This window comes from Schistocerca nitens, chromosome 4 (genome assembly GCF_023898315.1).
Source record: "Schistocerca nitens isolate TAMUIC-IGC-003100 chromosome 4, iqSchNite1.1, whole genome shotgun sequence".
Classification (NCBI taxonomy): Eukaryota; Metazoa; Arthropoda; class Insecta; order Orthoptera; family Acrididae; genus Schistocerca; species Schistocerca nitens.
In genome coordinates, this window is record NC_064617.1 from 84,261,182 (window position 1) to 84,276,696 (window position 15,515).

Below are 15,515 nucleotides of genomic sequence, written 5' to 3' on the forward strand. Positions count from 1 at the left end.
AGGGGTACTGCACCATCTGCAGGAAGATATACATTGCAGACAGTTATTTCCTGTGTCGTCCATATTCTGACAACCACAGCTTCAAGACGGGTTTGAAAGGGCACAGTTTCACTACAGACTGAGTTTAGGACATAAATGCAAACTCCACTTGGCACTCGATTATAGTCACTACAGTTCCTGTAATATCCCTTATAACCGCAGAGGGCAGGGGTCTCCATTGCTGGGAACCAGGTTTGCTGGAGGGCAACGCAGAAAGCAGGTGTAAAGCTTAACAGTTGCCGTAGCTCAGCCAGGTGGTGGAAAAAAACTGCCGCAATGCCACTGGAGGATGACGTCATCGTGAGACTGGGGAGGCATGGAACATTCAATGAGGCAGTTTACGCCTCTAGGTCCTGCTGCCACCGACTTTTTGCCTCAGCAGTCTGTGTCTGAGAGTCTGACGAGATCCGGGTCCTCAGTGGATGCCAGAATCTCCACCCCATCCTCAGACACAGAGCTTGTAGGTAACGGTGGTGTGGGTGCCACCGCAATTTCCTTGGTCTTGAGGGTCTTCTTTTTAGATTTCTCTCGTTGCTCCTTGGGTTTCCCTGGCTGGGAGGACTCCACTGAATCAGTCGCCAGGATTGAGGATGAGCGTGAAGGCCTATGACAAGCTGCTTTTGGGCTCTTCAGCCGCTGGCGGGTGTCATCTTTCCCACTAGCAGAAACCTGGGAAGGGAGTAACCCAAGGGATCCCTCCCTAGCATTCCCAATGGTTGGGGGGGGGGGGGGAGGAAGGGTGTTTTTCCTGAAGTAGGTGGTGCAGGAGCAACAGGGAGGTAAGTGCCTCCTCCCCCCCCCCCCCCCGCCACCCACCATCAAGGGGGCATGTGTAGTCTCCCAGTTCTGAGAGGCGACAGGAATTCGAGGAACTGATGGGGCGACAAATGCACTCGTAGCGGCGGCGTATGAGGAGGTCATAGCCATAGGATGTAGGTGCTCAAATTTCCTCAGTGTAGGTCAGTGAGTCCAGGGTGTTACAGTCCATGATTTTCCTCTCTTTCTGTAAAATCCTGCAGTCTGGCGAGCAAGGTGAATGATGCTCTCCGCTGTTGACACAGATGGGAGGCGGGGCACATGGAGTATTGCGATGCGATGGACGTCCACAATCTCGACAGGTGGTGCTGAAAGTACAGCGGGAAGACATATGGCCAAACTCCCAGCACTTAAGGCACCGCATCAGGGGAGGGATAAATGGCTTGACGTCACAGCGGTAGACCATCAACTTGACCTTCTCTGGAAATGTGTCACCCTCGAAGGCCAAGATGAAGGCACTGGTGGCAACCTGATTATCCCTCAGACCCCGATGGACGTGCCGGACGAAATAAACACATCGCCACTCTAAACTGGCACACAGCTCGTCGTCAGACTGCAAAGGAAGGTCCCTGTGGAATATAATACCCTCGACCATATTTAAGCTCTTATGAGGCATGATGGTAACAGAAACATCCCCGAACTTGCCAGAAGCAAGTAATGCTCGTGACTGGGCAGGGGATGCTGTTTCTATCAAAACCGCATTTGGACAAGCCCTCCACCTCCCCAAACTTGTCCTCGAAATGCTCCTCAAAAACTGAGGCTTCATGGACATGAAAGTTTCCCCATCAACCCTCGTACATACGAGGTACCGGGGCGAAGAAGCTTTACTGCCATCCTTAGCCTAGCGTTCCTCCCATTTTGTGACCAGGGAGGGGAACGACTTGGGGTCATATTTCTTAGCGTTGAAGTTGGACTATGGCCGCTTAGAGACTGTTGGCGGTGGACCACCAGCAAGAAATGACATACTACGTTTCATGGCGTGTCATCTGCCCCGACGCCAACCACTCCAGGGCCCCACGGGCGCCACCCAGCTGCACCAAAGGCCACCTGGCAGGATGGCCATTGCCAAGAGTTCTGATGCCCCAGGGTGATGGGCATCTACTCCTTGGCATACGTGAGGAGTCAATGGCGCAGGCATCAGCAGAGCGATCCCTGTGTTGTCAGGGGTCTACAACCAACACAACCACCACAACGGACTGGTTACTGTGCTAGAAATCAGGTGCAAAGAAGTCCATGGTCATCGTCGGCACAGAAAGTGACACTGCATAGTGCATGGTGGAAAACGCATCCAAATAGTTCGCTCTTCGGGAAAATTTTGAAAAATGGAGGTCAAACCCTACAGGGGACCATCACATAAAGGCCGAAACGGGTGAGACTCCTTTTAGTCGCCTCTTACGACAGGCAGGAATACCTCGGGCCTATTCTAACCCCCGGACACGCAGGGGGCTAAATGACAAGTCAGAAAATGTTCCAGCTTGACGCTGCCTGTCTCAACGGTTCAGGTTGTGGGTCAAATTATGTCAAGTGCTTGTAGTGTCAGCAGTTTCTGCTAAAAAAAATTCGTTGCCGTATTTTTTTATCACACCTTGCAATAAGTGTCTGGATACTTTCGATCAGATAGCGTATTTATTCTGCTCTGCACTGGTTCACTATGAAGATAAAACAGATATGTGGTTTACACATACTTTAGGAACTTGAGCATTTCCGGACTCTTGAGGCCATCCTCACAGATGGGACCTGCCATGTCCTCCATGCCCCATAACATCTCGACTGGGTCCCAAGCATGTTTCGCCATTTCCATCCAATCGAAGGTCTTCCTCAGGTACCTGTACGCAGGAGATATGTCAATCTCCGTGTAATTTGCGATGTTTTTCTGCAAATAAGAAAAGTGATATACTTATGAAAGAAATCCGTACACTACATCAAGTACACAATGACGATTTACTTCATAAAACATAAACATACGTAAATAGAGCAGAGTTCAAACAATGGAATGAAAAACATATCATCAAATATGAGTCGCAGGTGTTTATAGTTGAAGGGTTAGACACTTCCTTATTGCAGCACACACCTTTCCTTCATTCTTCTTCTCTCTTTAGGTCTGCTTTCTATGATACTGAGAGAGAATCTTTGGCGAATCACCCTGTTACTGTGTTCATTCCATTTTTCTCTATTTTCGTGAATTTTATGCCTAATTTATAAATATTCAATTCACTCCTAATGTCAGTCGTTATTATTTCTGTCCAATTTACATACTCATAATCCTCATAGAAAGCTCATTTGTACCGCCTGAATTCTACTCTCTTGATGTTCATATGCGATCCATGACTCACTTTCGTGCGATAAAGTAGGAACAGCCGATTGACTTACAAAGTTTTGATTATATCTGTTTCCGTGTTTTGTTTTTCAGGCAGCTACTGACTGTTTGGCTGTGCCCCATGGAAACACATAAAAAAAGTTTTGAAAGTCACCAGAACTCTTGAAGATAGACGCTGACTGTGAATATTATATCACAAACACAGTCCCTTTGACTGTTCAGAGATGTCACTAAACCCGCACAAAGACGTAAACAACCATGCATGAGCAGCGCGTATTAGACGGAGGGTGTCTGGCAGCCGATCAGTTCCAGTCATTTCACCAGGAAGTTGGTACACGGCTCGTGTTGTCTGTAGTTCAACCATGCATAGACGGTCAATACCACGGTTCGATCGCGTCCGCATTGCTACTTTGTGCCAGGCAGGGCTATCAACAGGAGAAGTGTCCAGGCGTCTCGGAGTGAACCAAAGCGATGTTGTTCGGACATGAAGGAGATACAGAGAGACATGAACTGTCGATGACATGCCTCGCTCAGGCCGCCCAAGGGCTACTACTGCAGTGGATGACCGCTACCTACGGATTATGGCGCCGAGGAACCCTGACAACAACGCCACCTTGTTGAATAATGCTTTTCGTGCAGACACCGGACGTTGTGTTACGACTCAAACTGTGCGCAATAGCCTGCATTATGCGTAACTTCACTACCGACGTCCATGGCGAGGTCCGTCTTTGCAACCACGACACTTTACAGCGCGGTACAGATGGGCCCAATAACACGCCGAATGGACCGCTCAGGATTGGCACCACGTTTTCACCGATGAGTGTCGCATATGCCTTCAACCAGACAATCTTCGGAGACGTGTTTGGAGGCAACCCAGTCAGGCTAAACGCCTTAGCCACACTGTCCTGCGAGTGCACCAAGGTGGAAGTTCCCTGCTGTTTTGGGGTGGCATTATGTGGGGGCGATGTACGCCGCTGGTGGTCACAGAAGCGCCGTGACGGCTGTACGATACTTGAATGATATCCTCCGACCGATAGTGCAACCATATCGGCAGCATATTGACAAGGTATTCTTCTTCATAGACGACAACTCGCGCCCCCATCGTGCACATCTTGTGAACGACTTCCTACAGGATAACGACATCGCTCGACTAGGGTGGCCAACATGTTCTCCACACATGAATCCTATCAAACATGCCTGGGATATATGTAAAAGGGCTGTTTACGGACGACGTGACACACCAACCACTCTGAGGGACCTACACCGATTCGCCGTTGAGGAGTGGGTCAATCTGGACCAAAACTGCCTTGATGAACTTGTGGATAGTATGCCACGACGAATACAGGCATGCATCATTGCAAGAGGACGTGCTACTGGGTATTAGAGGTACCAGAGTGTACAGCTATCTGGACCACCACCTCTGAAGGTAATTTGTGGTTTTCATGAGCAATGAAAAGGCCGAAAATGATGTTTATGTTGATTTCCATTCCTTTTTTTTTGTACAGGTTCCAGAACTTTCGGAGCCGAAGTGATGTAAAACTCTTTTTCTTGTGTGTATGTGAGAATTTTACTCGTTTCTGCTGTGTGCGTTTATCATGTTCAAATGTAATGTTAAATACTTTAACTGAGTCTGATATTTCGTTATTCACAACAATTTTTGATCTTTTGCATCTTTTCCCTTGGAAACCACGATTTTCAATTTCCTTGTTGATGTCTGCAGGTTATGTTGTTTACGTATATTGTCCAACAAATAAATTCCTTTTTATAGGTCATCTTTGTTTTCCGCCAAAAGAGTGGCAGCGTCTGCATGTGTGTTACAGTATGACAGATTGTTCTGTCTAATTACCTCTTTCCATTCTCGTTCACATACGTGTTAAAAAATGTGGGTAATATACTAGGCCCTTTGCCCAGTTCTTTATTTGTCAGTACGACCTGGGGCATTTTACCATTTAAAGCTACATCGATGGATATATTTTTGTACAGACGCCTCAGAACGTCTGTCAAATGTAATGGATAACCTATTTTTTCATTATTCCTCACAGATGTTCTATATTGACACTGTCAAAAATCTTTATAGAGTCTACGAATACTTAGTGAGTCTATATACGTACCTAAAAAACAGCCTACGGTCGCAAGTTCGAATCCTGCCTCGGGGATGGATGTGTGTGATGTCCTTAGGTTAGTTAGGGTTAAGTAGTTCTAAGTTCTAGGGGACTGATGCCCTCAGATATTAAGTCCCATAGTGCTCAGAGCCATTTGTACCATTTTTTAAAATGGTCTTAATCCTCAACAACCTTGTAAAGATCAGTAATAGAGTTTGCATCTATCCTGCATATTATCCAGTTTCATAAAACAGAGATTAGGGAAGAAATACATGTCCTCGCTACAGGAAGACAAGCCACAGCACTGGAGGATAGAAAATTTTTCAAAGAGTGATATGTGAAACTTGGTATTTGTGATAAAAATTGTTATGTCTGAAATAATGAGGAAGTACACGAGAAGTGCACCACAGAATAACAAACAGAATTCGCACCTTTAGTAGTAGTCGCAGTAGAAAAAAGGGATATGAAAATGTGGAGTTCGGAGAAAGAGAGAAATCTGCAGGTGCGAAAAGGACTTGCGCTCTACGTGGTCCGTAAAAGCTTAGTTATGTATACAGAAAGTCCATCCATTCTGGAAATCGAGAATTTTGACGATTTTGCCTGTTATCAGCATTGATACTGGCAAGATATCGGTCCCGGGAATTCCAAGACTTCCGAGAATGTTTTAGTAAGTTTGAAGTCGGATAACAAATGAAAAAAGAAACATTTTTGAATGATACAATTGCACATTACCGTATCCTGACGTTTCCTTTGCTTGTACCGCGAAACCTCGCTTCCTTCCAAATTTCATGATTCTAGGTCAACGGGATATATCCTATGGGTTTTAATGAGTGAGTTGCGGGTATCACACTATGTGATACAATAAATGGGCGTACCTTTCGACTGAAGTTACTTAGAAGGCAAATATTTTTACAGTGCCAAGGATCCGTAGACCTTAGTATGTGACTTAAATTTCAATTTGACACGTCTGCTCTTTCCTGAGAGAAAGGGCCTTAACAGACGGCCGAAAAGACAGACAATCGGACAACAAATGACAATAAAAATATCTTTATCGCGTGAGATAGGCACAAATTAAAATTTTTCGGATTTTTTCTTGACTTTTGCTGTTAAACCATGCATCTTGCCAAATTTCATGATTCTAGGTCAATGGAAAGTAACTGATAGGTTTTGATGAGTGAGTTTGCGAGTACCTAAATATGTGATATAAACGACCGTATCTTTTTATTGCACTGACTTAGAAGCTTACATTTGTTACACCACCAAGGGACCTTAGATCTCAGTATGTGACGTAAATTTCGATACGTCTATCCGTTCCTGAGAAAAAGGGGTTTCAACAGACGGACAGATAGAAAATCGGATAGAAATGAACAAAAATTTGTTTGGTTTGGTATAATTACGAATTAACCATTTTCAGCTATTTTCCTTTACTTTTACTGGGAAAGTTTGCTGCTTGCCAAATTTCCTTGCGTCTTCGTTAACGAGAAGTACCTATATATTTTGATGAAAGAGACTGCGAGCATCAAAATTTGTAACATAACATACACTGAAGAGCCAAAGGAACTGGTACACCTGCCTAATATTGTGTAGGGCCCCAGCGAGCACGCAGAAGTGCCGCAAAACGACGTGGGTTGGACTCGACTAATGTCTGAAGTATTGCTGTGGGGAGTTGACACAAGCCTGTCCATAAATCCGTAATAGTGTGAGTGGTGGAGAGCTCTTCTGAACAACATGTTGCAAGGCATCCCAGATATGCTCAATAATGGTCATATCTGGGGAGTGTTTAAACTAAAAAGACTCCTCCTGGATACTCTGTAGCAATTCTGGACGTGTAGGCTGTCGCATTGTCCTGCTGGAACTGCTCAAGTGCGCCGTAATGCACAATGGACATGAATGGACGCAGGTGATCAGACAGGATGCTTACATACGTGTCACCCGACAGAGTCGTATCTAAATGTATCAGGGTCCCATACCACTCCAACTGCAATGCCTCCACCAGCTTGAACAGACCCCTGCTGACATGCAGGGTCCAAGGATTCATGAGGTTGTCTCTATATCCGTACACGTCCAACCGCTCGATACAATTTGAAACGAGATGCGTCCCATCAGGCAACAAGTTTCTAGTCATCAACAGTCTGATGTCGGTGCTCACGGGCATAGGTGAGACGTAAAACTTTCTATCACGCAGTCATCAAAGATACACGAGTGGGCCTTCGGCTCAGAAAGTCCATACCGATGATGTTTCATTGAATGGTTCGCACGCTGACACTTGTTGATGGCCTAGCACTGAAATCTGCAGCAATTTGCGCACGGGTTGCACTTCTATCACGTTGAACGATTCTCTTCAGTTGTGGTTGGTCCCGTTCTTGCAGGATCTTTTTCCGGCCTCAGCAATGTCGGGGATTTGATGTTTTACCGGATTCCTGATATTCACGGCACACTTGTTAAATGGTCGTACGGGAAAATCCGCACTAAATCGCTACCTCGGAGATGCTGTGTCCCAACGCTCGTGCGCCAACTATAACATAACTCTGAAACTCACCTAAATCTCTATAACCTGCCATTGTAGCAGCTGTAACCGATCTAACAACTGCGCCAGACACTTGCTGCCTTATGTAGGCTTTGGAGACCGCAGCACCGTATTATGTCTGTTTACATATGTCTGTATTTGAATAAGCATGCCTCTAGCAGTTTCTTTGGCGCATCAGTGGACATACACTACTGGCGATTAAAATAGCTACACCACAAAGATGACGTGCTACACACGACAAATTTAACCGACAGGAAGAAGATGCTGTGATATGCAAATGATTAGCTTTTCAGAGCATTCACACAAGGTTGGCGCCGGTGGTGACACCTACAACGTGCTGACATGAGGAAAGTTTCCAACCGATTTCTCATACACAAACAGCAATTGACCGGGGTTGCCTGGTGAAACGTTGTTGTGATGTCTCGTGTAAGGAGCAGAAATGCGTACCGTCACGTTTCCGACTTTAATAGAGGTCGGATTGTAGCCTATCGCGATTTCGGTTTATCGTATCGCGAAATTGCTGCTCGCGTTGGTCGAGATCCAGACTGTTAGCAGAATATGGAATCGGTGGGTTCAGAAGGGTAATACGGAACGCAGTGCTGGATCCCAACGACCTCGTATCACTAGCACTCGAGATGACAGGCATCTTATCCGCATGGCTGTAACGGATCGTGGAGGTACGTCTCGATCCCTGAGTCAGCAGTTGGGGACGTTTGCAAGACAACAACCATCTGCATGAACAGGACGCCGACGTTTGCAGCAGCATGGACTATCAGCTTAGAGACCATGTCTGCGGTTACCCTTGACGCTGCATCACAGACAGGAGCGCCTGCGATGGTGTACTGAACGATGAACCTGGGTGCACGAATGGCAAAACGTCATTTTTTAGGGATGAATCCAGGTTCTGTTTACAGCATCATGATGGTCGCATCCGTGTTTGGCGACATCGCGGTGAGTGCACATTGGAAGCGTGTATTCGTCATCGCCATACTGGCGTATCACCCGGCTTGATGGTTTGGGGTGCCATTGGTTACACGTCTCGGTCACCTCTTGTTCGCATTGACGATACTTTGAAAAGTGGACGTTACATTTCAGATGTGTTACGACCCGTAGCTCTACCCTCCATTCGATCCCTGCGAAACCGTAAATTTCAGCGGAATAATGCACGACCGCATGTTGCAGGTCCTGTACGGGCCTTTCTGGATACAGAAAATGTTCGACTGATGCCCTGGCAGCACATTCTCTACATCTCTCACCAACTGAAAACGTCTGGTCAATGGTGGCCGAGCAACTGGCTGGTGACAATACGCCAGTCACTACTCTTGATGAACTGTGGTATCGTGTAGAAGCTGCATGGGCAACTATACCTGTACACGCCATCCAAGCTCTGTTTGACTCAATGCCCAGGCGTATCGAGGCCGTTATTACAGAGCTGGTTGTTCTGGGTACTGATTTCTCAGGATCTATGCACCCAAATTGCGTGAAAATGTAGTCACATGTCAGTTCTACTATAACACATTTGTCGAATGGATACCCATTTATCATCTGCATTTCTTCTTGGTGTAGCAATTTTAATGGCCAGTAGTGTAAATGACCGTATCCTTTCACTGCAATTTTTTAGAGCGCCAAGGGATCGTAGATGCTAGTATGTGGCATAAACTTCAACGTGATACTTTTACCCGTTCCTGGGAGAAGGGTTTCAAACAGTCGGACAGAGAGACGGAGAGGGAACAAAGTAATCCTAAGGTTCCGTTTCTACCGATTGAGGTACGCAACTTTAAATATGAAAGGCAAGGTGTGTGCTCTGAGGCTGGCGAGGTGTAGAAGTGAATGTAAGTTCGTACCTTGATGGGGTCCGTGGTGATGAAGGTGACCTCGTGGCCGCGCTTGACCAGCTCGAGGACGATCATCCGCAGGGGGTACTGGTGGCTGACGCTGGGGAACGGCACCGCCGCCAGGATCCTGGCGCCGTCCGCGCACCCCCCAGCCAGCAGGGCAGGCAGCAGCACCAGCACCAGCAGCAGCAGGCGGGCGCTCCCCATGCCGGAAAGTTGGTACCACCTGCGCAGCGTGAAAACTTCAGTCGTACCGCGTTATAGGCAAAAATATCCTGGAGGAAATAGAAAGTTACGTCAATTCGTTCCCAATACACACTAACGACTAAATGAATTGGAATAGTGGTTTTGTCCTGTCATTATGGCGAATGGAATAGTCCTTTTGTTATGTCACAGGTACGTCATTACATCTTGTACTACAGTCAACATGATAGTCGAGTCCATGAAGCGTAAGACGCACAGTACGGCTGAGTTTGATCATAGATACGAGCGGAAAAGTGCTCCTATCGGAGCACAAAAATGCAAATATGTTTCTGTTTAGTGCGGTACCAGCTGCCTCATTCTACATTCCCCAGCATCTTTAATACTTTCTACATCTACATCTACATGATTACTCTGCAAGTCACATTTAAGTGCTTGGCAGAGGGTTAATCGAACCACAATCATGCTATCTCTCTACCATTCCACTCCCGGACAACGCGCGGGAAAAACGAACACCTAAACCTTTCTGTTCGAGCTCTGATTTCTCTTATTTTATTTTGATGGTCATTCCTACCTATGTAGGTTGGGCTCAACAAAATATTTTCGCATTCGGAACAGAAAGTTGGTGACTGAAATTTCGTAAATAGATCTCGCCGCGACGAAAAACGTCTTTGCTTTAATGACTTCCATCCCAACTCGCGTGTCATATCTGCCACACTCTCTCCCCTATTACGTGATAATACAAAACGAGCTGCCCTTTTTTGCACCCTTTCGATGTCCTCCGTCAATCCCACCTGGTAAGGATCCCACACCGCGCAGCAATATTCTAACAGAGGACGAACGAGTGTAGTGTAAGCTGTCTCTTTAGTGGACTTGTTGCATCTTCTAAGTGTCCTGCCAATGAAACGCAACCTTTGGCTCGCCTTCCCCACAATATTATCTATGTGGTCTTTCCAACTGAAGTTGTTCGTAATTTTAACACCCAGGTACTTAGTTGAATTGACAGCCTTGAGAATTGTACTATTTATCGAGTAATCGAATTCCAACGGATTTCTTTTGGAACTCATGTGGATCACCTTTTCGTTATTTAGCGTCAACTGCCACCTGCCACACCATACAGCAATCTTTTCTAAATCGCTTTGCAACTGATTCTGGTCTTCGGATGACCTTACTAGACGGTAAATTACAGCATCATCTGCGAACAACCTAAGAGAACTGCTCAGATTGTCAGCCAGGTCATTTATATAGATCAGGAACAGCAGAGGTCCCAGGACGCTTCCCTGGGAAACACCTGATATCACTTCAGTTTTACTCGATGATTTGCCGTCTATTACTACGAACTGCGACCATCCTGACAGGAAATCACGAATCCAGTCGCACAACTGAGACGATACCCCATAGGCCCCCAGCTTGATTAGAAGTCGCTTGTGAGGAACGGTGTCAAAAGCTTTCCGGAAATCCAGAAATACGGAATCAACTTGAGATCCCCTGTCGATAGCGGCCATTACTTCGTGCGAATAAAGAGCTAGCTGCGTTGCACAAGAACGATGTTTTCTGAAACAATGCCGATTACGTATCAATAGATCGTTCCCTTTGAGGTGATTCATAATGTTTGAATACAGTATATGCTCCAAAACCCTACTGCAAACCGACGTCAATAATATAGGTCCGTAGTTCGATGGATTACTCCTACTACCCTTCTTAAACACTGGTGCGACCTGCGCAATTTTCCAATCTGTAGGTACAGATCTATCGGTGAGCGAGCGGTTGTATATGATTGCTAAGTAGGGAGCTATTGTATCAGCGTAATCTGAAAGGAATCTAATCGGTATAGAATCTGGACCTGAAGACTTGCCCGTATCAAGCGATTTGAGTTGCTTCGCAACCACTAAGGTATCTACTTCTAAGAAACTCATGCTAGCAGCTGTTCGTGTTTCAAATTCTGGAATTTTCCCAGAAATCTAGGCATTCGAAAGTATTAACGCTTTTTTTCTTACCATGCAGCTCACTTCGAACTCCCCTAACTGTAACCCAATCACACCCCCTAATCCACCGCTGTAAGTCGCTCACCCGCAACCGCTCCCAGCTGCCCTTTCTCAATCACTCATTCAGCCCAACACACTGTCACTATGTCTTTGCGTCTCTCTCTCATTGTTTTCTGTTTCACAGTCATAATCACTTTCGTACTACCCCACTACCACAGTCTACCCTCACTGTCATTGACCCCCTCTTCCTCTCTCATACAGCTAATATCTCGTTCCTTCCTTCCTACTGCTGCTGTATCTTCTCCTGTCACTGTCTCTCTCTTCGTTGTCATTGTCATGTGCTCTGTCTCTCATTATCACTGGCTCCCACCCACATTCACCTTCTCTTTCACTTTATTCTTCAGTTACAAAACTGACTTTAGATCTTTATTGTACACCCTTAAAATTGTTTCATGTATTTTTTAAGTAAAAAACTTGCACCCAGAGAACACTGCGCGACATCGATGGACTTGGAGCTAAAACAAAATTTCAGAAACTGCGTTGAAGTTGACGATGTTGTATAACGTAGTCTGTAGGAATATTTCATAAAATGGTTGCTAACAAAATGGCGGCACTCCGAAATAGAAGACTATTTTTTCGACAAAAAGTCATTAAAAACGTGCACGAAAAATCGAAATTGAAGTGTATCGCAAAAATCCTACGTACTAGAAAAACGCCGACTCAGAAGTTACAAAACAGTATAATGTAATTGCATGTGTATGAACTTCAAAAATGTTGTTTTGGAAAAATAAGCGTTTAAAGTTTCAGCCTGTGTTTTTTAATATTGTAAATGAACAAACCTTTAATCGGCAATGTCAGCACCATATAGTTGGCCTCTCATTTTGACGAAAGTATATATTGATTAATTGGCTTCCGCTTACTAATGGAAGGGTTTTTCGCACGAGTAAGACTACTTTCCGGACCTTTCCCATGAATGTAAATACGTTTGTTTGTTATTTTCAAGTACTCAAGTTTTACTTCGCATAAAAAAAAGGGAAATGACAAGTTGAGCAGACGCGAGACAAGTACGTGGCTTCAGGCTTTTTACCACAAACGAATCGTGTCAGGAAGTGAAATCTTGTTGAGAATACTATTTTAGTTGATACTAATGCCGCCTGCGATACTATCCGAAACTAACAGGACTGCTATTCTGTCGTAACTACTGCGTTATTACATTCGTTGCATTCGAGGCTTCGAATGCAGCAGACCCCCATGCACTAAATTGGGGTTTTGACATATTTTAACATTTATGGCAGACTAAATATGAGTGAATCTTAAAAATGAGCTCTCTAAAGAACATTTTAAGCTAATAAAAAACTACTCAATAAAATTTTCTACCTTGGTCCACCCCGTAAAACCAACCGTATTTTGGAGATGTGGACGATACTTTCATAGGTCGCCTCATGAAGAAAATAAACTAATGGAGCTTTCCAGAATGAGATTTTCACTCTGCAGCGGAGTGTGCGCTGATATGAAACTTCCTGGCAGATTAAAACTGTGTGCCCGACCGAGACTCGAACTCGGGACCTTTGCCTTTCGCGGGCAAGTGCTCTACCATCTGAGCTACCGAAGCACGACTCACGCCCGGTACTCACAGCTGTACTTCTGCCAGTACCTCGTCTCCTACCTTCCAAAGTCTCGGTCGGGCACACAGTTTTAATCTGCCAGGATGTTTCATATCAGCGCACACTCCGCTGTAGAGTAAAAATCTCATTCTGGAAACATCCCCCAGGCTGTGGCTAAGCCATGTCTCCGCAATATCCTTTCTTTCAGGAGTGCTAGTTCTGCAAGGTTCGCAGGGGAGCTTCTGTAAAGTTTGTAAGGTAGGAGACGAGGTACTGGCAGAAGTAAAGCTGTGAGTACCAGACGTGAGTCGTGCTTCGGTAGCTCAGATGGTAGAGCACATGCCCGCGAAAGGCAAAGGTCCTGAGTTCGAGTCTCGGTCGGGCACACAGTTTTAATCTGCCAGGAAGTTTCATAATGGAGCTTTTATATCACTTCAACTCCATTCTTAAAAATATCGAGTTCACTATGGGATTATATAAAGACGGTTTGGTTAGCCGGAAGAATGATGGAGCTCTCTGGGACACTGAGTTTATCGTAAGCCTGTATATAACGACTTGTGTTTACAATCTCTGACCTGTCACACCAATCGATAAAAAACATGTACACAGAACTCGCATAGTCTCACTCTCAGATAGTTCGCCTAAAGAGCACGCTCACCTGGAGACAGTGTTTAAGGAAAATGGATACTCTGCCCAACAGATTAACAGGGCAGCGTCACTTGAAATCATGTACCAGCAAGCGGATGAAGAGGAGAGCACGTCGGCAGAATCTCACGGTTTCCTTTCCTTTATCGGAAATACACTGATGGAAAAAAAATTGCAGCATCAAGAAGGATTTGTGTGACATAAATGAAAGTTGGTAAGCGTGTTTCTACATCTGAAAGATGATGTGTACTCAAATTTCGCGCCAGTCGGATAACAGTGGCACTAGTAGTGCCACTATGACGATGAAAATCATGTTTGATTTACGAGGGTCACTCCAAAAGAAATGCACACTATTTTTGTAAAAATACAGCTTTCATTCTACATGTGTGAAAGTTTTACAGTGTGTAGATACATCGTTGCCGCTTGTTTTCAAACTTAGTTCAACCTGTTCCCGTGAGTGGCGCCGTCACATCATGTCTTCAAGATGGCTGCTACACTTGACGTTCGTCAGAAGCAACGGGCTGTCATAGCATTCCTGTGCTGTGAAAACGAGACAGTGGGAAACATCCACAAGAGGTTCAAAAAGATGTATGGAGATGCTGCTGTCGATCGCTGTACAGTTAGTCGGTGGGCAAGCAGGTTGTGTGATGAAAGCTGGCATGGCAATATTGAGGATTGTCCTCGCAGTGGCAGGCCTCGTACTGCACACACTCCAGACAATGTGCAGAGAGTTAACGAATTGGTGACTGCTGACAGACACATCACAGTGAACGAATTGTCACGCTACGTTGGGATAGGGGAAGGAAGTGTTTGCAGAATACTGAAAGTGTTGGCGTTAAAAAAAGGTTAGTTCCAAGTGGGTTCCCAGGATGTTGACAGTGGCTCACAAAGAAAGAAGAAAAACGGTATGCAGCGAACTTTTGGAACAGTACGAGAATGATGGAGATTAATTTCTTGGAAGAAGTGTGACAAGTGATGAAACATGGCTCCATCATTTTTGCAGCAGAGACGAAGAGGCAATCAATGGAGTGGCATCATGCAAATTCACCCAAGAAAAAAAAATCAGAACCACACCTTCTGCTGGAAAAGTTATGGCTACAGTGTTTTTCGATTCCGAAGGACTCTTGCTTGTGGACATCATGCCAGATGGAACCACCATAAATTCTGATGCATATGTGAAGACCTGAAGAAACTTCAAGCTCAACTGAGTCGTGTTTGACCACATCGGCAAAAGCAGGATGTTTTGCTGTTGCACGACAATGCACGGCCACATGTCAGTCAAAAAACCACGGAAGCGATCACAAAACTCGAATGGACAACACTGAAACACCCGCCTTACTGTCCTAACCTGGCTCCATGTGCCTATCACCTCTTTGGAAACTGAAAGACTCTCTTCGTGGAACAAGGTTTGAAGATGATGACTCCCTTGTGCACGCTGCCAAAC

General features: G+C 45.4%; 1 protein-coding gene across 1 annotated transcript in view; it reads right to left on the minus strand.

Moving 5' to 3' along the window:
• LOC126251658 (UDP-glucosyltransferase 2-like) overlaps positions 1 to 15,515 on the minus strand; it is a 101,216-nt gene that overhangs the window by 57,442 nt on the left and 28,259 nt on the right. The window contains exons 2-3 of the mRNA XM_049952228.1: positions 9,646 to 9,862; positions 2,541 to 2,728 (exon numbers count right to left, since the gene is read on the minus strand). Coding sequence (XP_049808185.1) covers positions 2,541 to 2,728; positions 9,646 to 9,843 — 386 coding nt within the window. The 5' untranslated portion in view covers positions 9,844 to 9,862. The remainder of the gene's footprint in view (positions 1 to 2,540; positions 2,729 to 9,645; positions 9,863 to 15,515) is intronic.